The 16806-nt window shown below is 42.1% G+C and overlaps 2 protein-coding genes across 2 annotated transcripts in view; one reads left to right on the top strand and one right to left on the bottom strand.

Moving 5' to 3' along the window:
• LOC117259256 (scavenger receptor cysteine-rich type 1 protein M130-like) overlaps positions 1 to 12343 on the top strand; it is a 41235-nt gene extending 28892 nt beyond the window's left edge. Inside the window, exons 13-21 of the mRNA XM_078167410.1 lie at positions 160 to 474; positions 562 to 849; positions 2199 to 2522; positions 2610 to 2894; positions 4724 to 5056; positions 5144 to 5434; positions 6771 to 7130; positions 7437 to 7522; positions 9448 to 12343. Coding sequence (XP_078023536.1) covers positions 160 to 474; positions 562 to 849; positions 2199 to 2522; positions 2610 to 2894; positions 4724 to 5056; positions 5144 to 5434; positions 6771 to 7130; positions 7437 to 7522; positions 9448 to 9498 — 2333 coding nt within the window. The 3' untranslated portion in view covers positions 9499 to 12343. The remainder of the gene's footprint in view (positions 1 to 159; positions 475 to 561; positions 850 to 2198; positions 2523 to 2609; positions 2895 to 4723; positions 5057 to 5143; positions 5435 to 6770; positions 7131 to 7436; positions 7523 to 9447) is intronic.
• A 10-nt stretch (positions 12344 to 12353) lies between these two features.
• wdr74 (WD repeat domain 74) lies at positions 12354 to 15085 on the bottom strand. The gene is made up of 2 exons (XM_033632328.2): positions 14362 to 15085; positions 12354 to 13094 (listed from the first exon to the last, which is right to left on the bottom strand). Exons 1-2 carry the CDS (start codon positions 14968 to 14970, stop codon positions 12552 to 12554), a joined length of 1152 nt encoding a protein of 383 aa, XP_033488219.1. The 5' UTR covers positions 14971 to 15085; the 3' UTR covers positions 12354 to 12551.
• Between the last annotated feature and the right edge of the window lie 1721 nt (positions 15086 to 16806).

Below are 16806 nucleotides of genomic sequence, written 5' to 3'. Positions count from 1 at the left end.
CGCATTATTATGACAGCCCTAATTGTTATTAATCCATTACATATACAGAACATGTGAGTGAACTGAAAGGTGGTCCAGGTGAGTTTCTGTGCAGGTATATGTGATGCTGGAGACAGATGATGTCTCAGAGTGAACTGTGAGCTCTCTCTCTGTCTCCAGACTCTGTCAGGCTGGTGAATGGGACCAGTTTGTGTTCAGGCAGACTGGAGGTGAAGTCTAACCAGTCTAACCAGAGGTGGTCCTCAGTGTGTGAAGCTGACTTTGACCAGCAGGATGCAGAGGTGGTCTGCAGGGAGCTTGGCTGTGGGGCTCCTTCAGTCCTCCAGGGGGCGCTCTATGGAGAAGTGGAGGCTCCAATGTGGACCAAAGAGTTCCAGTGTGGAGGCCATGAGTCTGCTCTCCTGGACTGTAGAAGCTCAGGCTCAGATAGAAACACCTGCTCACCTGGCAAAGCTGTTGGACTCACCTGCTCAGGTAGAAGAGGAGCTGCAGCTTTGATTTGGTTCATTTCTCTTACACTCACTTTGTTCTTTTACTGACGACTCTCTGGTTTCTGTTCAGAGCCTGTCAGGTTGGTGGGAGGATCCAGTCGCTGTGCAGGAACACTGGAGGTGAAACAGGGAGAGTGGAGACCAGTGCATGGCTTTGGCTGGAGCCCAAAGGAAGCAGCTGTATATTGTAGAGAGCTGGACTGTGGCTCTGCTGTTTCAGCAGAATGGAGAAAGGAGTCCAATGAGTCCTTAGAGAGACCTGTTTGGATGATATCTCAGCATGCCCCCTTTGGATATGCTCTGAAGGACTACGTAACACCAAGTTCCTCTTCCAACATCTTGGTGATCATCTGCTCAGGTAAGTCCCTCAACAATATCATCTGTGACAGTAATGTGTCTTATGTGTTCCTCCCTCTGTCACAGTGACAGTTAGTAGTTGTTATTGGACTGAACTGTAAAGTTAGTCAGGGCAATGATATCCTAATGAAGTGGTCTTGTTTAGGACTGGGCGATGCATCGAGGTCGTCGACGTCATCGACTACATAAATACGTTGACGCGAATTATTAGCATCGATGCGTTGGTTCAAACAAAAAAATGCCGGCGTGCAGCAGCAGCAGCAGTGCTGTGCTATTGTGCTATGGCCTATCCAAGTACTGGAATTTGTTATTTACGCGACAACACCTGAACGCAACACAGGCTCCGCTCCATTGACTGTGTGTACAGTGCCGTGCTGTATATATATATATATATATATGTATATATATATATATATATATATATATATATACATATATATATATATATATATATATATATATATATATATATATGACTCGGAACACAAACACATTTTCAATGCACACAAAAATATGTTTCATTCCAAATATAAGTAAAAGAAAATCCACATATAAAAAATAAGATTTATAAACATATTTGTGATACACACACAAATATTTCTTGTTTTAAATATGTGCAATTGAAATTCACAGATGTACACATGTAAAAGTATTTGCAATTTTCATCAAATACATATTTGGAAGTTGTTACATTGATATATGAACTGTTGAACCTGCATTTACAAAGTGCTTTTAATTTGTAAACTTCCCTGCATTTGTGTGTGGGAGTTTTGAGACTCTCCTGACGTGACTCGATTCACAAATGCATTTTTTCTAAGACGGGATTGTCTGCAGCCAATCAGATGTCTCACTCCTTTACAGCCAGTCACATGAGTGCCTCCCCACGAGGAGTATTATATGACATCATTAAAGTGCACACTGGTGGGAGTAAGGTGAAGCTGCGGAGGCTGCAGTTTGCCGGTCCTCTGCGCTCCTCTGTCAACCACACGAGCATCTGTCCTGGGATACACAAATTTGCATAAATGTTGATTAAATATGTACAGTAAATGAAATCAGCCATAGACTATGAAATCTGAGTTACTTTATCCAAGCACTGGAGTTCCTGGTTCAAAAGATAAAAGGTTTAAAAGCTTAGATTCTTGATTTGACATAAGAAAAACTGGGAGAAAGTGACTCCTGAAACTGATGCGACAGGATAAATCTGGCCCTCGAAACGGTAAAAAAATCATGGGGGATCTATGAGTCGTGTGGACTGATAAGTTCTCATTCTCTCTGCGAGACGTCAGAAACACTTCTAAAAGAGTTTTCTTTGTGGATTGGTGTGACCTTTTTATCTCTCTCTGTCTCCAGACTCTGTCAGGCTGGTGAATGGGACCAGTCTGTGTTCAGGCAGACTGGAGGTGAAGTCTAACCAGTCTAACCAGTCTAACCAGAGGTGGTCCTCAGTGTGTGAAGCTGACTTTGACCAGCAGGATGCAGAGGTGGTCTGCAGGGAGCTTGGCTGTGGGGCTCCTTCAGTCCTCCAGGGGGCGCTCTATGGAGAAGTGGAGGCTCCAATGTGGACCAAAGAGTTCCAGTGTGGAGGCCATGAGTCTGCTCTCCTGGACTGTAGAAGCTCAGGCTCAGATAGAAACACCTGCTCACCTGGCAAAGCTGTTGGACTCACCTGCTCAGGTAGAAGAGGAGCTGCAGCTTTGATTTGGTTCATTTCTCTTACACTCACTTTGTTCTTTTACTGACGACTCTCTGGTTTCTGTTCAGAGCCTGTCAGGTTGGTGGGAGGATCCAGTCGCTGTGCAGGAACACTGGAGATGAAACACCAGAATGCGTGGAGACCATTATATGACTCTTACATGAGCCTGAGGGAAGCAGCACAAATTTGTAAAGAGCTGGACTGTGGCTCTGCTGTTTCAACAGACGTGAGAAGAGAGTCCCGAGGCAGAACTGTGTGGCAGACCCAATATAACTGTATTGATTCTGGATCTGCTCTGAGGGACTGTGTACTGCAAGGTTACGGTTTCTCCAGCCGGGAGATCACCTGCTCAGGTAAGTCCATCAGTGATATCATCTCTGACAGTAATCATGGGTGTAAATGTTAGTTACATTATTGCTAAAGTGAAATTACATATTACTGTATAACAACGTATCTTCATCCATCCACATCCACGTTCCCAGGCCAGATGAGATACATAATCTCTTCAGTGTGTTCTGGGTCCGCCCCAGGGCCTCCTACCACTCGAATGTACAGGGAACGCCTCCAATGGAAGATGCTTTGGATGCATCCTGAACTGCCTGAACTGGCTCCTTTTGAAACAAAGGAGCAGCGGCTGCACTCTGAGCTCCGTCTGGATGTCTGAGCTCCTCCCCCTATCTTTAAGGCTGAGCTGAGACACCCTACGGAGGAAACTCATTTTGGCCACTTGTATCCGCAATCTTGTTCTTTCGCACAGGACGCAAAGCATGACCAAAGATGAGGGTTGGGACATAGATGGACCAGTAAATGGAACCCACCCACACCACTGCACAAGCTGCCACAAACCGCTGATCCATCTCATGCTCCATTTTACCTTCACTCGTGATCAAGACCCTGTGATACTTTAACTCCTTCACTTGGGGCAGTAACTCTCTTCCAACCCAGAGGGGCAATCCACTGTTTTCTGGCAGAGAACCATGGCCGCAGACTTGGAGGTGCTTCAGCTCACTTCAGTGTTATTTATTTATAGTATATAGCCCAATATCACAAATTCACAATTTACCTCAGAGGGCTTTACAAACTGTACAACATATGACACACTCTGTCCGTCCAGCCTTGCACCCCAAGAAAAATCTTTAACAGGTAGAAAAGTACAGAAATGTCAGGAAGCACAACTGATGAGGGCTCCCTCTTCCAGGACAGACAGATATGCAAAAGATGTTGTGTGGTCAGACTTGACCGACATTATATTATTACAGTACTTCAAGGCAAGGTTCAAGGCAAGCCTGAGCCAGCCCTAACTATAAGCTTTATCAAAGAGGAAAGTTTTAAGCCAACTCTTTAAAAAGGTACTTTGCCGATTTTCAACTAGCTTTGTATAAGAACAGTGTGGAGCACCTGGAGGAAACCCACGCTGACACAGGGAGAACATGTCAGAGCACCTGGAGGAAACCCGCGCTGACACAGGGAGAACATGCAAACTGCACACAGAAGGGCTCCCCCACCCCAGAATTTGAAACCCCCCACCCTGCGGTTTAAACCCTCTTGCTGTTAGGTGACAATGATCACCACTGTGCCACCATGCCGCCAGGATTTTAAATTCAATTCTGTATTTTAAGTGAAGCCAGTGCAGAGAAGCTAAAACCAGTCAGTACACGTGCTGCAGCATTCTGGATTCAGCTGGAGAGTCTGTAGAGACTCAGTGGAGCAACCTGATAATAATAAATTTCAATAATCCAGCCTAGAAGTAACAAATGCTTGAACTAGTTTTCCTGCACCTTTTTGAGACTGGATGTGCCAGATTTTTGCAATCTAACGCAGTTGAAAAAAGCAGTCCTTGAGGTCTGTTCTTGGAGTTAGAGGACATAGCGTGATCAGAGATTACATCAAGATTCCCTACGGTGGTGCTTGAGGCCAGAAACTCTGTGAAACTTTGTGAATAACTTGGAGGAATTGTTTATAACATGTACAAACTGAGAACAGTCTGATGAATACAGCGCCAAACAGCTTAGTGTGGTTCCTTTGATGCCAGTTAAATTTTCCAGTCTCTGCAATAGGATGTGATGATCAGTGGTGTCAAATGTAACACTAACACCTAATAAGACAATTGTAGAGATGAGCCCTGTAATTTTCACCATAATCACAACATAACAATCTGCACAATCTCTCTCTCTGTCTCCAGACTCTGTCAGGCTGGTGAATGGGACCAGTCTGTGTTCAGGCAGACTGGAGGTGAAGTCTAACCAGTCTAACCAGTCTAACCAGTCTAACCAGAGGTGGTCCTCAGTGTGTGAAGCTGACTTTGACCAGCAGGATGCAGAGGTGGTCTGCAGGGAGCTTGGCTGTGGGGCTCCTTCAGTCCTCCAGGGGGCGCTCTATGGAGAAGTGGAGGCTCCAATGTGGACCAAAGAGTTCCAGTGTGGAGGCCATGAGTCTGCTCTCCTGGACTGTAGAAGCTCAGGCTCAGATAGAAACACCTGCTCACCTGGCAAAGCTGTTGGACTCACCTGCTCAGGTAGAAGAGGAGCTGCAGCTTTGATTTGGTTCATTTCTCTTACACTCACTTTGTTCTTTTACTGACGACTCTCTGGTTTCTGTTCAGAGCCTGTCAGGTTGGTGGGAGGATCCAGTCGCTGTGCAGGAACACTGGAGATGAAACACCAGAACGAGTGGAGACCAGTATATGATACATATAAGGAGTGGACCCTGAGGGAAGCAGCTTTATTCTGCAGAGAACTGAACTGTGGCTCAGCTGTTTCTATGGGATGGAGAAATGAGTCCTCAGCCAGACTCGTATGGATGATGAACTCTGGATGTGTTGGCTCTGGATATGCTCTGAGGGACTGTGTAATACCACAGTTCAGTTTCTATTTTGGGGTGCTCACCTGCTCAGGTAAGTCCATCAGTGATATAATCTCTGACAGTACTGTTTCCAGTGTAGTCCTTCCTCTCTCAGTGGTTTCCAATGGACTGAACTGTGAATTTATCCAGGACAGTGACATCCTGAAGGTCTCAGGTGACTAAAGGCCCATTTATGCTCCCTTTACGTACGAAAATGTTTACGTCCGTTTCAAACGATGTTACCGTCACTGCCCACATACTTCCATGTGTTCTTTACGTTGGCATGGATGTTAACCAATATATCTACCAGGGGGCAGCCCAGCGTCAAATGTTTATGACAACAACAAACTCAAAAACAAACATGGCGACTGCGGAGGAGATATTGATAATGTACCTCTTGCATAAAAGACAAAAACCGAGGCAGCGTTGTAGGAGGCGGTGGTCGGTGAGGCCGTTAAATACATCGCGACTGGAGGACGGAGAATTCTTTTCTCTTGTACTGCCGATGAGAGAAATTGAATTGTTATTTCTTCTTCGTGTCTCACTAGAGCTACATACCAGGTAGTGACAGCAACACTGCCCCCACGGTTCCCGGTGGTACTACTATGGAAACGTGCAGAAATACGGACGAAATGAACGCAGAGCACGGACAGAAGGCTCCGTCCGTAACCGGATCCGTATTTAACGTTGAGCATAAATGAGGCTTTATATGTCATTTTTTTTATGCAGTGTGAACAGCACAAATCACATGAAACCTGATTATTTTATATCTAATTTGGGCCACTTTTCCACGTGGTCTTTAGTTGGATACAGATCAGATTTTTTTTGCAGTACGACCCCAGTCCGAACAGTCATCAGAATTCACGCAACTTTTACAAAACTGACAGATAGGTCACGTGAACTGAGTGTCTTACCCAAGCTGTAACCTCCAGAGCTAAAGAATTAAGCCAGCACATGCCAAAAACTGCAGCAGCTAGTGGCTTTTCTATTATAAAACCAACTCTACTGGTTCGGTAGGGAGGAAGAGTAAAATCAAAAACAGCCACAGTAAGAAGGTGAAGAAGAGCTGCAGACAACAGGCTCTTCCTGCACCTCTGCAAACAGCTCACCTCCAACATCAGCCCGCTGCTTTAAAACTTCATCACTCAAGAAAAACTCGTCATTAGTTTAAGACAGACCTTCAAGCAGGTAGCCCTGTTGTAATGGAGACACAAGTCCCTGCCGCACTGGACTGATGTGTCGAGTTAAATCAAACCAAACCAAGCCAGCACGTGAGTGAGGAAAACGGGTAACACAGACTACTGAGCTTCGCCCGTGTTTCTTCCTTCCTCTGTGCTTTATTGTGACATATTGTGTCAGCCAACAGTATCATCCCGCTCTGTTTACAGATGTGCTGGTTCAGCCCAACATATCTGTGTCCTCCATGGACGGGGTCTCCGAGGCCCAGCAGCAGGGACTTCAGGTGCTCAGCGGCTCCAACTTCACCGTCAGCTGCTCCATCCAGCCACAGTTCCCAGGAGGCTCCTTCCTGCTCAGCTTCACTTCCTCCAACTCAACACACAATTACAACTACACCCAGCCAGCTGTCAATCACTCTGCCCACTTCCTCTTTCCTGCTGCAGAGCCCGCCCACCAAGGAAGCTACATCTGTGTTTATCACGTCTACGTTTTTTTTCAAAACTTCTCGTCTGAGAGCCGTCTGCTGTCTCTCACTGTGTCTGAGGAGAATGTGACGCCGAGTCAAAGAGGTAAATGTTCATGTTGGTTTCACTGAATGTTCACTGGTTCGGTTTACAAACCAAAAGTCTGACACTGTTTAGTGTGAACGTAAAAATGTTCAATATCAACAATATGATCGGTTCAGCATGACATGGAAACAATATGCAGGAGTTTTTTACAGTTTCTTGATTTTTGTCAGTCGATCATGTTACTTTTATTTTTAAAGAATGGCTGAACTTCCTGTTAAAGAGTTTGTAGTTTAATGGTTTTAAAATGTTGAGGACAACTTACAACTCTAATTTATGATCTGATGTGATGTGATGATTCTGTTTCAGCGTTTCCACCGATTTTCATCTTTGCTCTTGTTCTTCTGTTGCTGAGTTTGACGCTGTTCTTCACTGGCATTTATTCATCTTGCAAGGTACAGTTCACACACAGAAATTTAGAAAACAAAACCACGGCCTCATGTATGACAAAAAGAATGTGTCTGCATATTTCTGACTGACACAGTTTTATGCATCTGGCCCCACGTATTGGCTTAAACAATAACTGTTTGGCTTTGGTGCCACAATCACCACTGGAAACACGGATTGTGTCAATAAATAACAACCAATGTTGTTTGTTGCTTAAACATACAGAGAGAAGCAAAAGTAGAAGACGAACTGATCTCCAAAAGGCATCAAGTTAAAGATAAAACATGCTTTTCAACATTTCAGTGTATTATGTTTGTTTTGTACAATTTTAAAGTGAAAAAAAATGAGAGGAGCAACATGCAAAAGTCTGGGCACTCCAAGACATCTGAGCTCTCAGACAACTTCTCCCAGGGTCTCAGAGCTTAATGAGCTTGTTAGGGCTCTGGCTTGTTCACAGTCATTGTTAGCAAAGGCCAGATGATGCTCATTTCAAAGCTTTATAAAGACTCTGACTCCTGAAAGCTTGTCCCAACAATCAGCAGCCATGCGCTCCTCTAAACAGCTGCCTAGCACTCTGAAAACTAAAAGACCTGATGAAGACTAGAAGAAGAAGAAGATAGATAGAAAGTGTTTTCAGGGAGCTGTTTCCTCAGTTGGTCATGTCAGTAAGAAATGGCAGTTAACAGGAACTGTGGAGGTCAAGCTGAAAACTTTGTGAGAGAGCTGCTCGTAGGATTGTTAGAAAGGCAAATCAAACCTCTGTTTGACTGCAAAAGACCTGCAGGAAGATTTCTCAGACTCTGGAGTGGTGGTGCACTGTTCTACTGTGCAGACACACCTGGACAAATATGAGCTTCATGGAAGAGTCATCAGAAGAAAACCTTTCCTGTGTCCTCACCACAACATTCAGCCTCACAAGTTTGCAAAGGAACATGTGAACAAGCCTGATGCTTTTTGGAAACAAGTCCTGTGGACTGATGAAGGTAAAACAGAACTTTCTGGACACAATGAGCAAAGGTATGTTTGGAGAACAAACTGTTAAACACGGGGGTGGATGGATGATGCTTTGGGCTTGTGTTGCAGCCAGTGGCACGGGGAACATTTCACAGGTAGAGGGAAGAATGGATTCAGTTAAATTCCAGACATCACAGCATCTGTAAAAAAGCTGCAGATGAAGAGAGGATGGCTTCTACAACAGGACAATGATCCTAAACACACCTCCAGATCCACAATGGACGACCTCAAGAGGAGCCAGCTGAAGGTTTGGCCACGCCCCTCACAGTCCCCCGACCTAAACATCATTAAACATCTGTGGATAGAGCTCAATGAGCAGAGCATGAAGACGGCCCAAGAATCTCACAGAGCTAGAAGCCTTTTGCAGGAAGAATGGCTGAAAATCCTCCAAACAAGAACTGAAAGACTCTGAGCTGGATACACAAAGTGTTTAGAAGCTGTGGTACCTGCCAAAGGGGGCGCTACTGAGCACTGACCATGCAGGGTGCCCAAACTTTGGCTTTTCATTTTTTGTTATTTTGAAACTGCAGAAATGTTTCATCTTTGACTTCCTGTCTTTCAGAGATCACTTCATCTTCTACTGACTGAACTACTCACAGTAAACTAAATTTTGACCAGGGGAGCCCAAACAGTTAGTCAGTAAGTCATGTAGTGGAAGTGTAGTTGGCAGCCATCTTGCCTCTGTCTCACGTCATCTGCCAACCGCTTCTCCTCCAGATAAGAAAGTTGACTTAGATACATCAGACCTACGTCACCTTGAAAAACCCTGTTTTGGTGCAACTTGATATGATGCGTATAAAACATACTAATGTAACACATATATGTGATTTGCAGAAACGTACAGTGCTAACATCTTGTTCTGGGCTGATATATTCACCCAGAGGAGTGATTCAGTAACTGTGCTGTTGTGTCTCTGCAGGCCACCAGGGGACAGACATCTGAAAGACAGAGGGACACTGAAGTGTTATAACCGCACTGATTCAGTGAGGAAGAAGTCAAACGAACACCGATGCTCAACTGAAAAACTGATTTACTCAAGAGAAATTTTTTAAGAGTGAAGTAAGATTGCAACATTCTCCTGGAGACTCTGCGGAAGGTTTGCAAACACGTCACTGCCTCACAGCACCCAGAAATATTTTGTAAAAGTCAGAATCAAAGGTCTTCATTTTGAACCCGATCTGAAAACGGACTTGTGATTAATTCATGAACCCAAAGTTCATGTATTAATTATTACACGAGAGACCTGATCCAAATGAACCCAACGATGATTGTTAAGACAACTTATTTTTTCCATTTTTCAAATTTCTTTATTTGGCCCTGAATCCTTTATCTTCCACTGCAGTGCACTTAGTTCCCCCAAAATTTGTTCCCAGCTGTTAGTAGGTTCCCACCCTATTGGTTACATAGAGCGTACCTTTTTGTTTGCCTCGGCCGTTCTTTGAATATTTAACATATCCTCATTCAATGGTTCCTATGATATCTGACAGACATGCACAACTGTATGTTTGACATTTAACAAATTAGCGCCCCACGACTCAGCGCCCCTGCCACTTAGGTTAGGTTTGCAAAGAATCGCAGTTGAACGCCATCACGTTACGTGCTTTAATTATAGTTATGTACTTAACATAAGGTTACTTAAAAGAATCATAGTTGGGCACCGTCATGTTATGTGCTTAATGTTAAGTTCAATACTTAATATAACATTACGTACTTAACGTAGAGTAACATAGATTAGGTTTAGGAAAATCATCTGTGCATCATCATGTTACGTTAAATCATGTTACGTACTTAACATAAAGTTTTGTACTTAACATAAATTTACGTACTTCAAATAACGTAGGTTAGGTATAGGAAAAGAATCATTGTTGAGCGTCATCACGTCATGCACATAACGTAAAGTTTTGCATTAACATGAACTCACATAGTTAACATAAAGTAACGTAGGCTAGGTTTAGGAAAATAATCATAGTTGGGTATCATCACAATACGTACCCAACATAAAGTTACACAGGATAGATTTTGATACATATATTAGTTTTAAGAAAAGAATCATGGTTCAGTGCCATCACATTACCTACTAAACGTAAAGTTACGTACGTAACCTAAAGTAACATAGGTTAGGTTTGGAAAAGAATCATAGCTGGGCATCGTCAATGTTATGTACCTAACGTGAAGTTACGTACTTGACGCAAAGTTACACAGGTTACGTTTAGGAAAAGCATTATGGTTAGGTGTCATCACATTATGTACTAAACGTAAAGTTACGTACTTAATATAATAAAGTTATGTAGGTCAGGTTTAGGAAAAGAATTGTGCTTGGGTGTCATCACATATCATACTTAATGTAATGTACTTAATGTAAAGTTATTAAGTTAGATTTTTGAAAGTAAATTTACGAAAAAGAATCATGGTTGAACGTTGTCAGGTATTTTAACATTTTGGTACAATATAAGAAAACAAACCTTTTTGTTGATTAAGAATCACAACAGTGTTGATTATAATAGTACACAAAATAACGATAAAATCTGACGATGAAAATATAACAGCAGAAAATATAACATGTTGATTAAATTTATATCTGACTCATTTCTGTATTGAAAATTTAATTTAACTAAATGTACAAAAGTATCAGCATCAAAATATACTTTTAAGTACTGGAAGTAAAAGTACACTTCATTCTGAATAATACGTTATATTATTGGATTATAATTATTGATTCATTAACGGCGCAGAGCTTTCATTTTGAAGTGTTGTTTCCTGCTGTGGAGTGAGTGAGTGATGTTGTGTTCACACCGGGCATGGATAAAACAATTCACATGCGTGAATTACATGCAAAGTCCCGCTGGGTGGCATGATGGACACGACGTGAATGACGTGAAATATGGAAATTAGTAACAAGAAAGAAGCAAGTAGCGCAATTTCATGTGTTACGCTAACTCGGGAGCTGAAAAATATGAACTGACCAATTTCTGTAAAGTCAATGTAAAGATGCGATTAGATGCGAATTCCCGCCAGGCGGCATGATGGATAAGACACAAATGGTGCCAAAGAAGCGAGTAGCGTGATTTTGCGTCATACACTTATTAGCAAGAGTTGAAAAAGCTTAACGTCAATGACTAATTCACGCCGTGATAGCCAATTAGCATTGAGATCCTCCAGAAACGTATGGCGCAGACGAAGTACCGGTGGAAGTTTATCAACCAATTCAGCAATTAAGCGAGTCAACACGCGTTCAGCGGTGTGAACACAACATAACAGACACCAACTTGACGATGACAACAAACTAGCTCAACGACATTGCCGAACACAAGCATGACTCTGAATAATGAAACTGTGTGGACCTTGAACTGACGACGAGGGAGAATTCTGGACTGATTATTTCTTTCGTGATTAATCGTGGTGTTTGTTGTTTTTTTGTTTGTGTCTCCATTAAAATACATGTCAGTTAATGTTGAGACTACAGCAGGTTTTTTATTTAGATGGTGGGTAAACCTTCTCTTGACGTTTGTTTTACGGAATGTCCCTTTAATGACGACATATTGGACATATACAGAATTGTAGAGGAAATTTGAAGATTGTAACTCAATGGGTGAAAACTGTTTAGACTGGCTGCACATTTGCTGACATACAAGTAAACTTTAAAATGAACACTTTCTGAATGGAGTTTGGCCTGTGGGACTGCACATCTCTGTTTTACACTTATTTCCCCACATTTAGCAGCAGCAGCTCATTAGTTACTGTCCTTAAACTGCTGCCATCGTTTACTGAAACATTCAGGTGAGAAAAGGTGATCTGATTCTTAAAAAGAAAAAGTAGAGTCTGTCGTTAAAATGAATCAAACAAGCTGTTATTTTAATAAAGATTTCAAACTGCTGAGTAAATATTACAAAATACATTTGTAGATACAGATTCATAAACAAAACATCCTGTCCCGGAAAGATAAACAGGTTTTATCTTTCACGTGTTTCAGTCTGAATGACAGAAGTCAAATGTCCCACACTCTGATGAGGCCACAAACGCCCCTCAGTCTTGTCCTTTCTTTCTCTTCTTCTTCTTCTTGCTCTTTTTCTGCGGCTCTTCCTCCTCCTCCTCCTCCTCTGTTGTTGTTTTTCTCTTTGGCCTCTCCTCCACCCGTTCCATGCTCTCCCACACCTCGTCATCCTCATCTTCCTCCTTCACCTCCTGAGACCCCGCCGCCGCCCCGCCCCCATCCTCCAGGTCTCGGCTGGCGAGCAGCAGGCAGTTGAGGCGGGACTTGAGGTAGACCTTGTGCTGCAGTTTGCGGTCCTCCAGGCTGTGGATTCGGAGGAAGCGGTCCAGGCCGCAGGATGCGACCACGGGCTGGGAGGGGTGACACTGCAGCCCCCGCACGCCCCCCGCCAGCCCCTTCAGACAGCCACGCACCAAACCTTTCCTCAAGTCCAGCAGGGCGATCTGGCCGTGAGTGTTCCCCACCACCACCGTGTTACCGCCGGTGGGCAGGGACAAAGCGGTGAGCGGGTGCTCGCCGTACTCGGCCTCCAGCACGGGACGCCGCTGAGGGCAGGAGGGATCGAACACGTGGACCTGGCGGAGGAGAAATTATGTTAAAGCTGCGTGACAGAAAAACTCAGACACACAGTTGACAGTTGTGGTGCGTTCAAGGTCATTACAAATGCAAACAAAACTTCAGCGCTTAAGAAAACATCACAAACTGTAGCAATAGTTTTGTTGCATATTGTTTGTCTGCGTGTTAAAAAAATTAAGTGTAGGAAAGTAAAGTTACATAGGTTGAATTTAGAAAGTAACTTTACGTAGGCTAGCTCTGGGAAGTAACGTTACATATAGGAATGTTAAGTTACGGCAGTTGGGTTTAGGAAGTAAAGTTGCAATTTAGTAAAGTAAATTTACATAAGTTAGGTTTACAAAGTAAAGTTACGTAGTCTGATTTTAGGAAGTAAAGTTACGTGGACTTGGTTCAGGAAAGTAAAGTTATGTAGGTTGAATTTAGAAAGTAACTTTACTTAGGCTAGCTCTGGGAAGTAACGTTACATATAGGAATGTTAAGTTACGGAGGTTGGGTTTAGGAAGTAACATTACGTAGACTTGGTTCAGGAAAGTAAAGTTACGTAGGCTAGCTTTGGGAAGTAACGTTACATATAGGAATGTGAAGTTACGTAGGTTGGGTTTAGGAACTACTGTTACGTGGGCAAAGTATAGGAAAGTTTAGGTTTAGGTAAAGACTCATGGTTGGGCATCGTCACGTTGTGAACTTAACGTAGAGTTACATACTTAACACGACGTAAACTTGTCAGATTTGAATGACGACAGGCTTCTGTCCTGTGTTTTCTCTCTGAATGGTGGGGCGACCCTGTTGGAAACATTTTGTTTACGTAATGTCCTTCGATATTAACGTATTTGCTGTGTGCCGAATTAAACAGGACATTTCAGTGAACATGAATCAAGGGATAAAAACTTTTTCAATGACGTGTAAATTAGCTCACAGAGAAGTAAACTTTAAAATGGACAGTTTTTGAATGTAGTTTGGCCTCTGGGACTTGGAGATCTCTGTTTTACAGCTATGTTTTCCCTCCACATTTAGCCTAGAAGATGGAGCGACCCTTTGTTGACATTGTGTTTTCGAAATGTCCCTTTAATATAGGTGTATTTGTTGTGTGCCGAATTGATCAGGACATTTTAGTGTACATAATTCACGCAGGACAGTTTTTTCAATAAAGTGCAAATTAGCTCACAGAGAGCTCAACTTTGAATTTGACAGTTTTTGAATGGAGTTTGGTGGATCTCTGTTTCACAGTTAATTCTTCCCACTTCTAGCACCGCACTGCGAACGCACCTGATGGTAACCTGTGCACGTGACCACTTTGTCCGAGTCCGGGATGAAGGCCATGTCTCTGACCCAGTGCGGCCGCCGTAGATCCAGCCAGTCGTCCCGCAGGTTCTTCGCGGTGAACACGGGTTTCTCGGGGTTCTCCAGGTCCCAGATCTTCAGCCCGTTCTCCTTCCCGCCGGTCGCGACTCTGTGCGGGTGCACCGGGCTCTGCCGCATCCTGCACACGTTCTTCCCCGCGTTCAGCTCCGTCACGGGCTCGCTGCTGTCCTCCCTCCACACGCGCACCGTCCCGCACTCCACGCATGTGACCAGCGCGGAGCCGCTGAGCGCCGCCAGCCCGGTGAAGCAGCCCTCCGCCGGGTCTCCGCAGCGCCGGGTCTCGGTGAAGACGCCCTTCTCGGTGCTGAAGGTCTTCACGGTTCCGTCCACCGAGCCGACCAGCAGCTCGGTCTCCGCCGGGTCGCCCCAGCACAGAGCGCGGACCTCCTGGTCCCGGCTCAGGTGGCTTGTGTTGCAGAAGTTGAAGGCCTGTTTCCGGGACAGACTGACCCCCTTCAGGATGCCGGTCTCCGAGCCCAGCCACACGGAGCACAGCCGGCTCGTGTCCCCCATCACACCGGGTCTAATGGGACCGAAGACGGGATACAAAACCGGATTTCAGCGGCTCCGAGTCCAGAAGACACACGTGCCCTCCTCTGAGGACTGTGTCGCGCTTTGACTACGTCACACCGCAGTGTTTTCTGTTTTTAAATGAACTTTATTGAACACAGCAGAAACTGATGTGTTTTTTTCTCTCTTAACTTTATTGAACACATTTAATTTATAGGGAACCAACATTTTAGATTTTATTATAAAATGTAGAAAATATATTTTATCATATAAAAATAACATAAAAATAAATTCAACTGCACAACAAATAAACAAAATGTTGGTAAAGAAAGAAACATAACAAAAACATTTCGGGTCTGCCAAACACATGGAATAAAACTGAAATGTCAAAATAATCTTTTTATTTTATTTTATAATTATTGTTATTGTTGTTTGCCAATTTACAGTTTTTGAGTTGTAAAATTTCAAAAGTAGTTTAATATGTTTTAAACATTAGTTAAAAGTAAAGTAGTTAAAAATTAATGAACTAATAAATTGATTTTTTTTATTTATTTTTTCTCAGTTCTGCTGTTTTCTTCTTTTTAATTTTCTCTTATTTCCTTTATGTGTACACTTTAAATATTTCCTATAAACATTCTTTTTTGTTTCTTTTTTTTAAAAAAAATGTACTTCCACACCTTTACTTTTCTCAATAAAATAAATAATTTAAATAATTTAGATATCTTTAAAAATATGAAACACGGATATTCTTTTTTTGCCAAATTATTTATATCATGAATAAAATCTTAATTATGAGCTCTTCATCTGCTGAGAAACTAGCATTGTTTAAAATGAGTAATATACTGTGTATAAATATTACACACACACACACCTACATATATATATATATATATATATATATATATATATATATATATATATATATATATATATATATTTATATATATATATATATATATATATATATATATATATATATATATATATATATATTTATATATATATATACCTCTGTCATATTACAACAAAACGAACATAAATATAGCCAAGAAAAAAATCACGATAAACTAAAAAAATACATACTATATTAATATACTATAGAAAAACTGTAATTATAATGTACTAACACTGAAACAATGTTTATAAAAATAAATAAAAAGTTTGGTCACTTAAATGCTGTTCGAGTGTTTACAGCAGTGTGTCTACACCGCCCTGCTGTGGGCACAGTCCGTAACTACACCCTGAAACTTTTTTTTTTTCTATTTTGAAAGTGTTCACAGGAACTGCTAGTATGTTGTTGTGTCTGAATTTACACTTTTAAATATCGTGGTTCTGTGTAATGACGCAATGTGAGGTAGAGAGACATGATTCTAAATACTCTAATGACAATTAACAGTTTTATGTTTAACTGGACGAAGAAGGCAACTCACCGACACCTCTGCTGCTTCCTTTTTACTGTGGTTTACAGAGATTTTTAAAAATGACATAAATACTATTAAATCATGTACCAATAAAAAAAAGGCCATAAAAACTGTCCCAGTATGTTTAACTGTAAGATATGTAATTAAAATGTGATCTAAGCTGTTGTGAAGGAACTGTTCTCTTGGATCAATGTTTGGACTGGATAAAAAACAAGACGCTTATGTTACATCTATGAGTTAAATATGGGCCGTGATTCTTAAATTCTTAACTTTAGTTTATTTTTCCTCTTTGTATTTATTTTATTTTATTTTATTTTATTTAACCTAAACCGCCTGGCTTGTTTTTTGCACTATGGTTATTGTTACTGTCAAAATGAGAGACATTTGTAATTTATTCAATAAAAATAAATAAATAAAT

Source organism: Epinephelus lanceolatus, chromosome 4 (genome assembly GCF_041903045.1).
Source record: "Epinephelus lanceolatus isolate andai-2023 chromosome 4, ASM4190304v1, whole genome shotgun sequence".
NCBI classification, from domain to species: Eukaryota; Metazoa; Chordata; class Actinopteri; order Perciformes; family Serranidae; genus Epinephelus; species Epinephelus lanceolatus.
Note: the sequence above shows the minus strand (reverse complement) of the source record. Positions and strands in the feature narration are given on the sequence as shown.

Excerpts from the sequence above, each read along its gene's own strand:
- wdr74 (XM_033632328.2), bottom strand. The coding sequence starts at position 14,970 with ATGGGGGACACGAGCCGGCTGTGCTCCGTGTGGCTGGGCTCGGAGACC. Across the intron at positions 13,095-14,361 it reads CGTGCACAGGTTACCATCAG|GTCCACGTGTTCGATCCCTC; the intron begins GTGCGTTCGCAG and ends CTCCTCCGCCAG.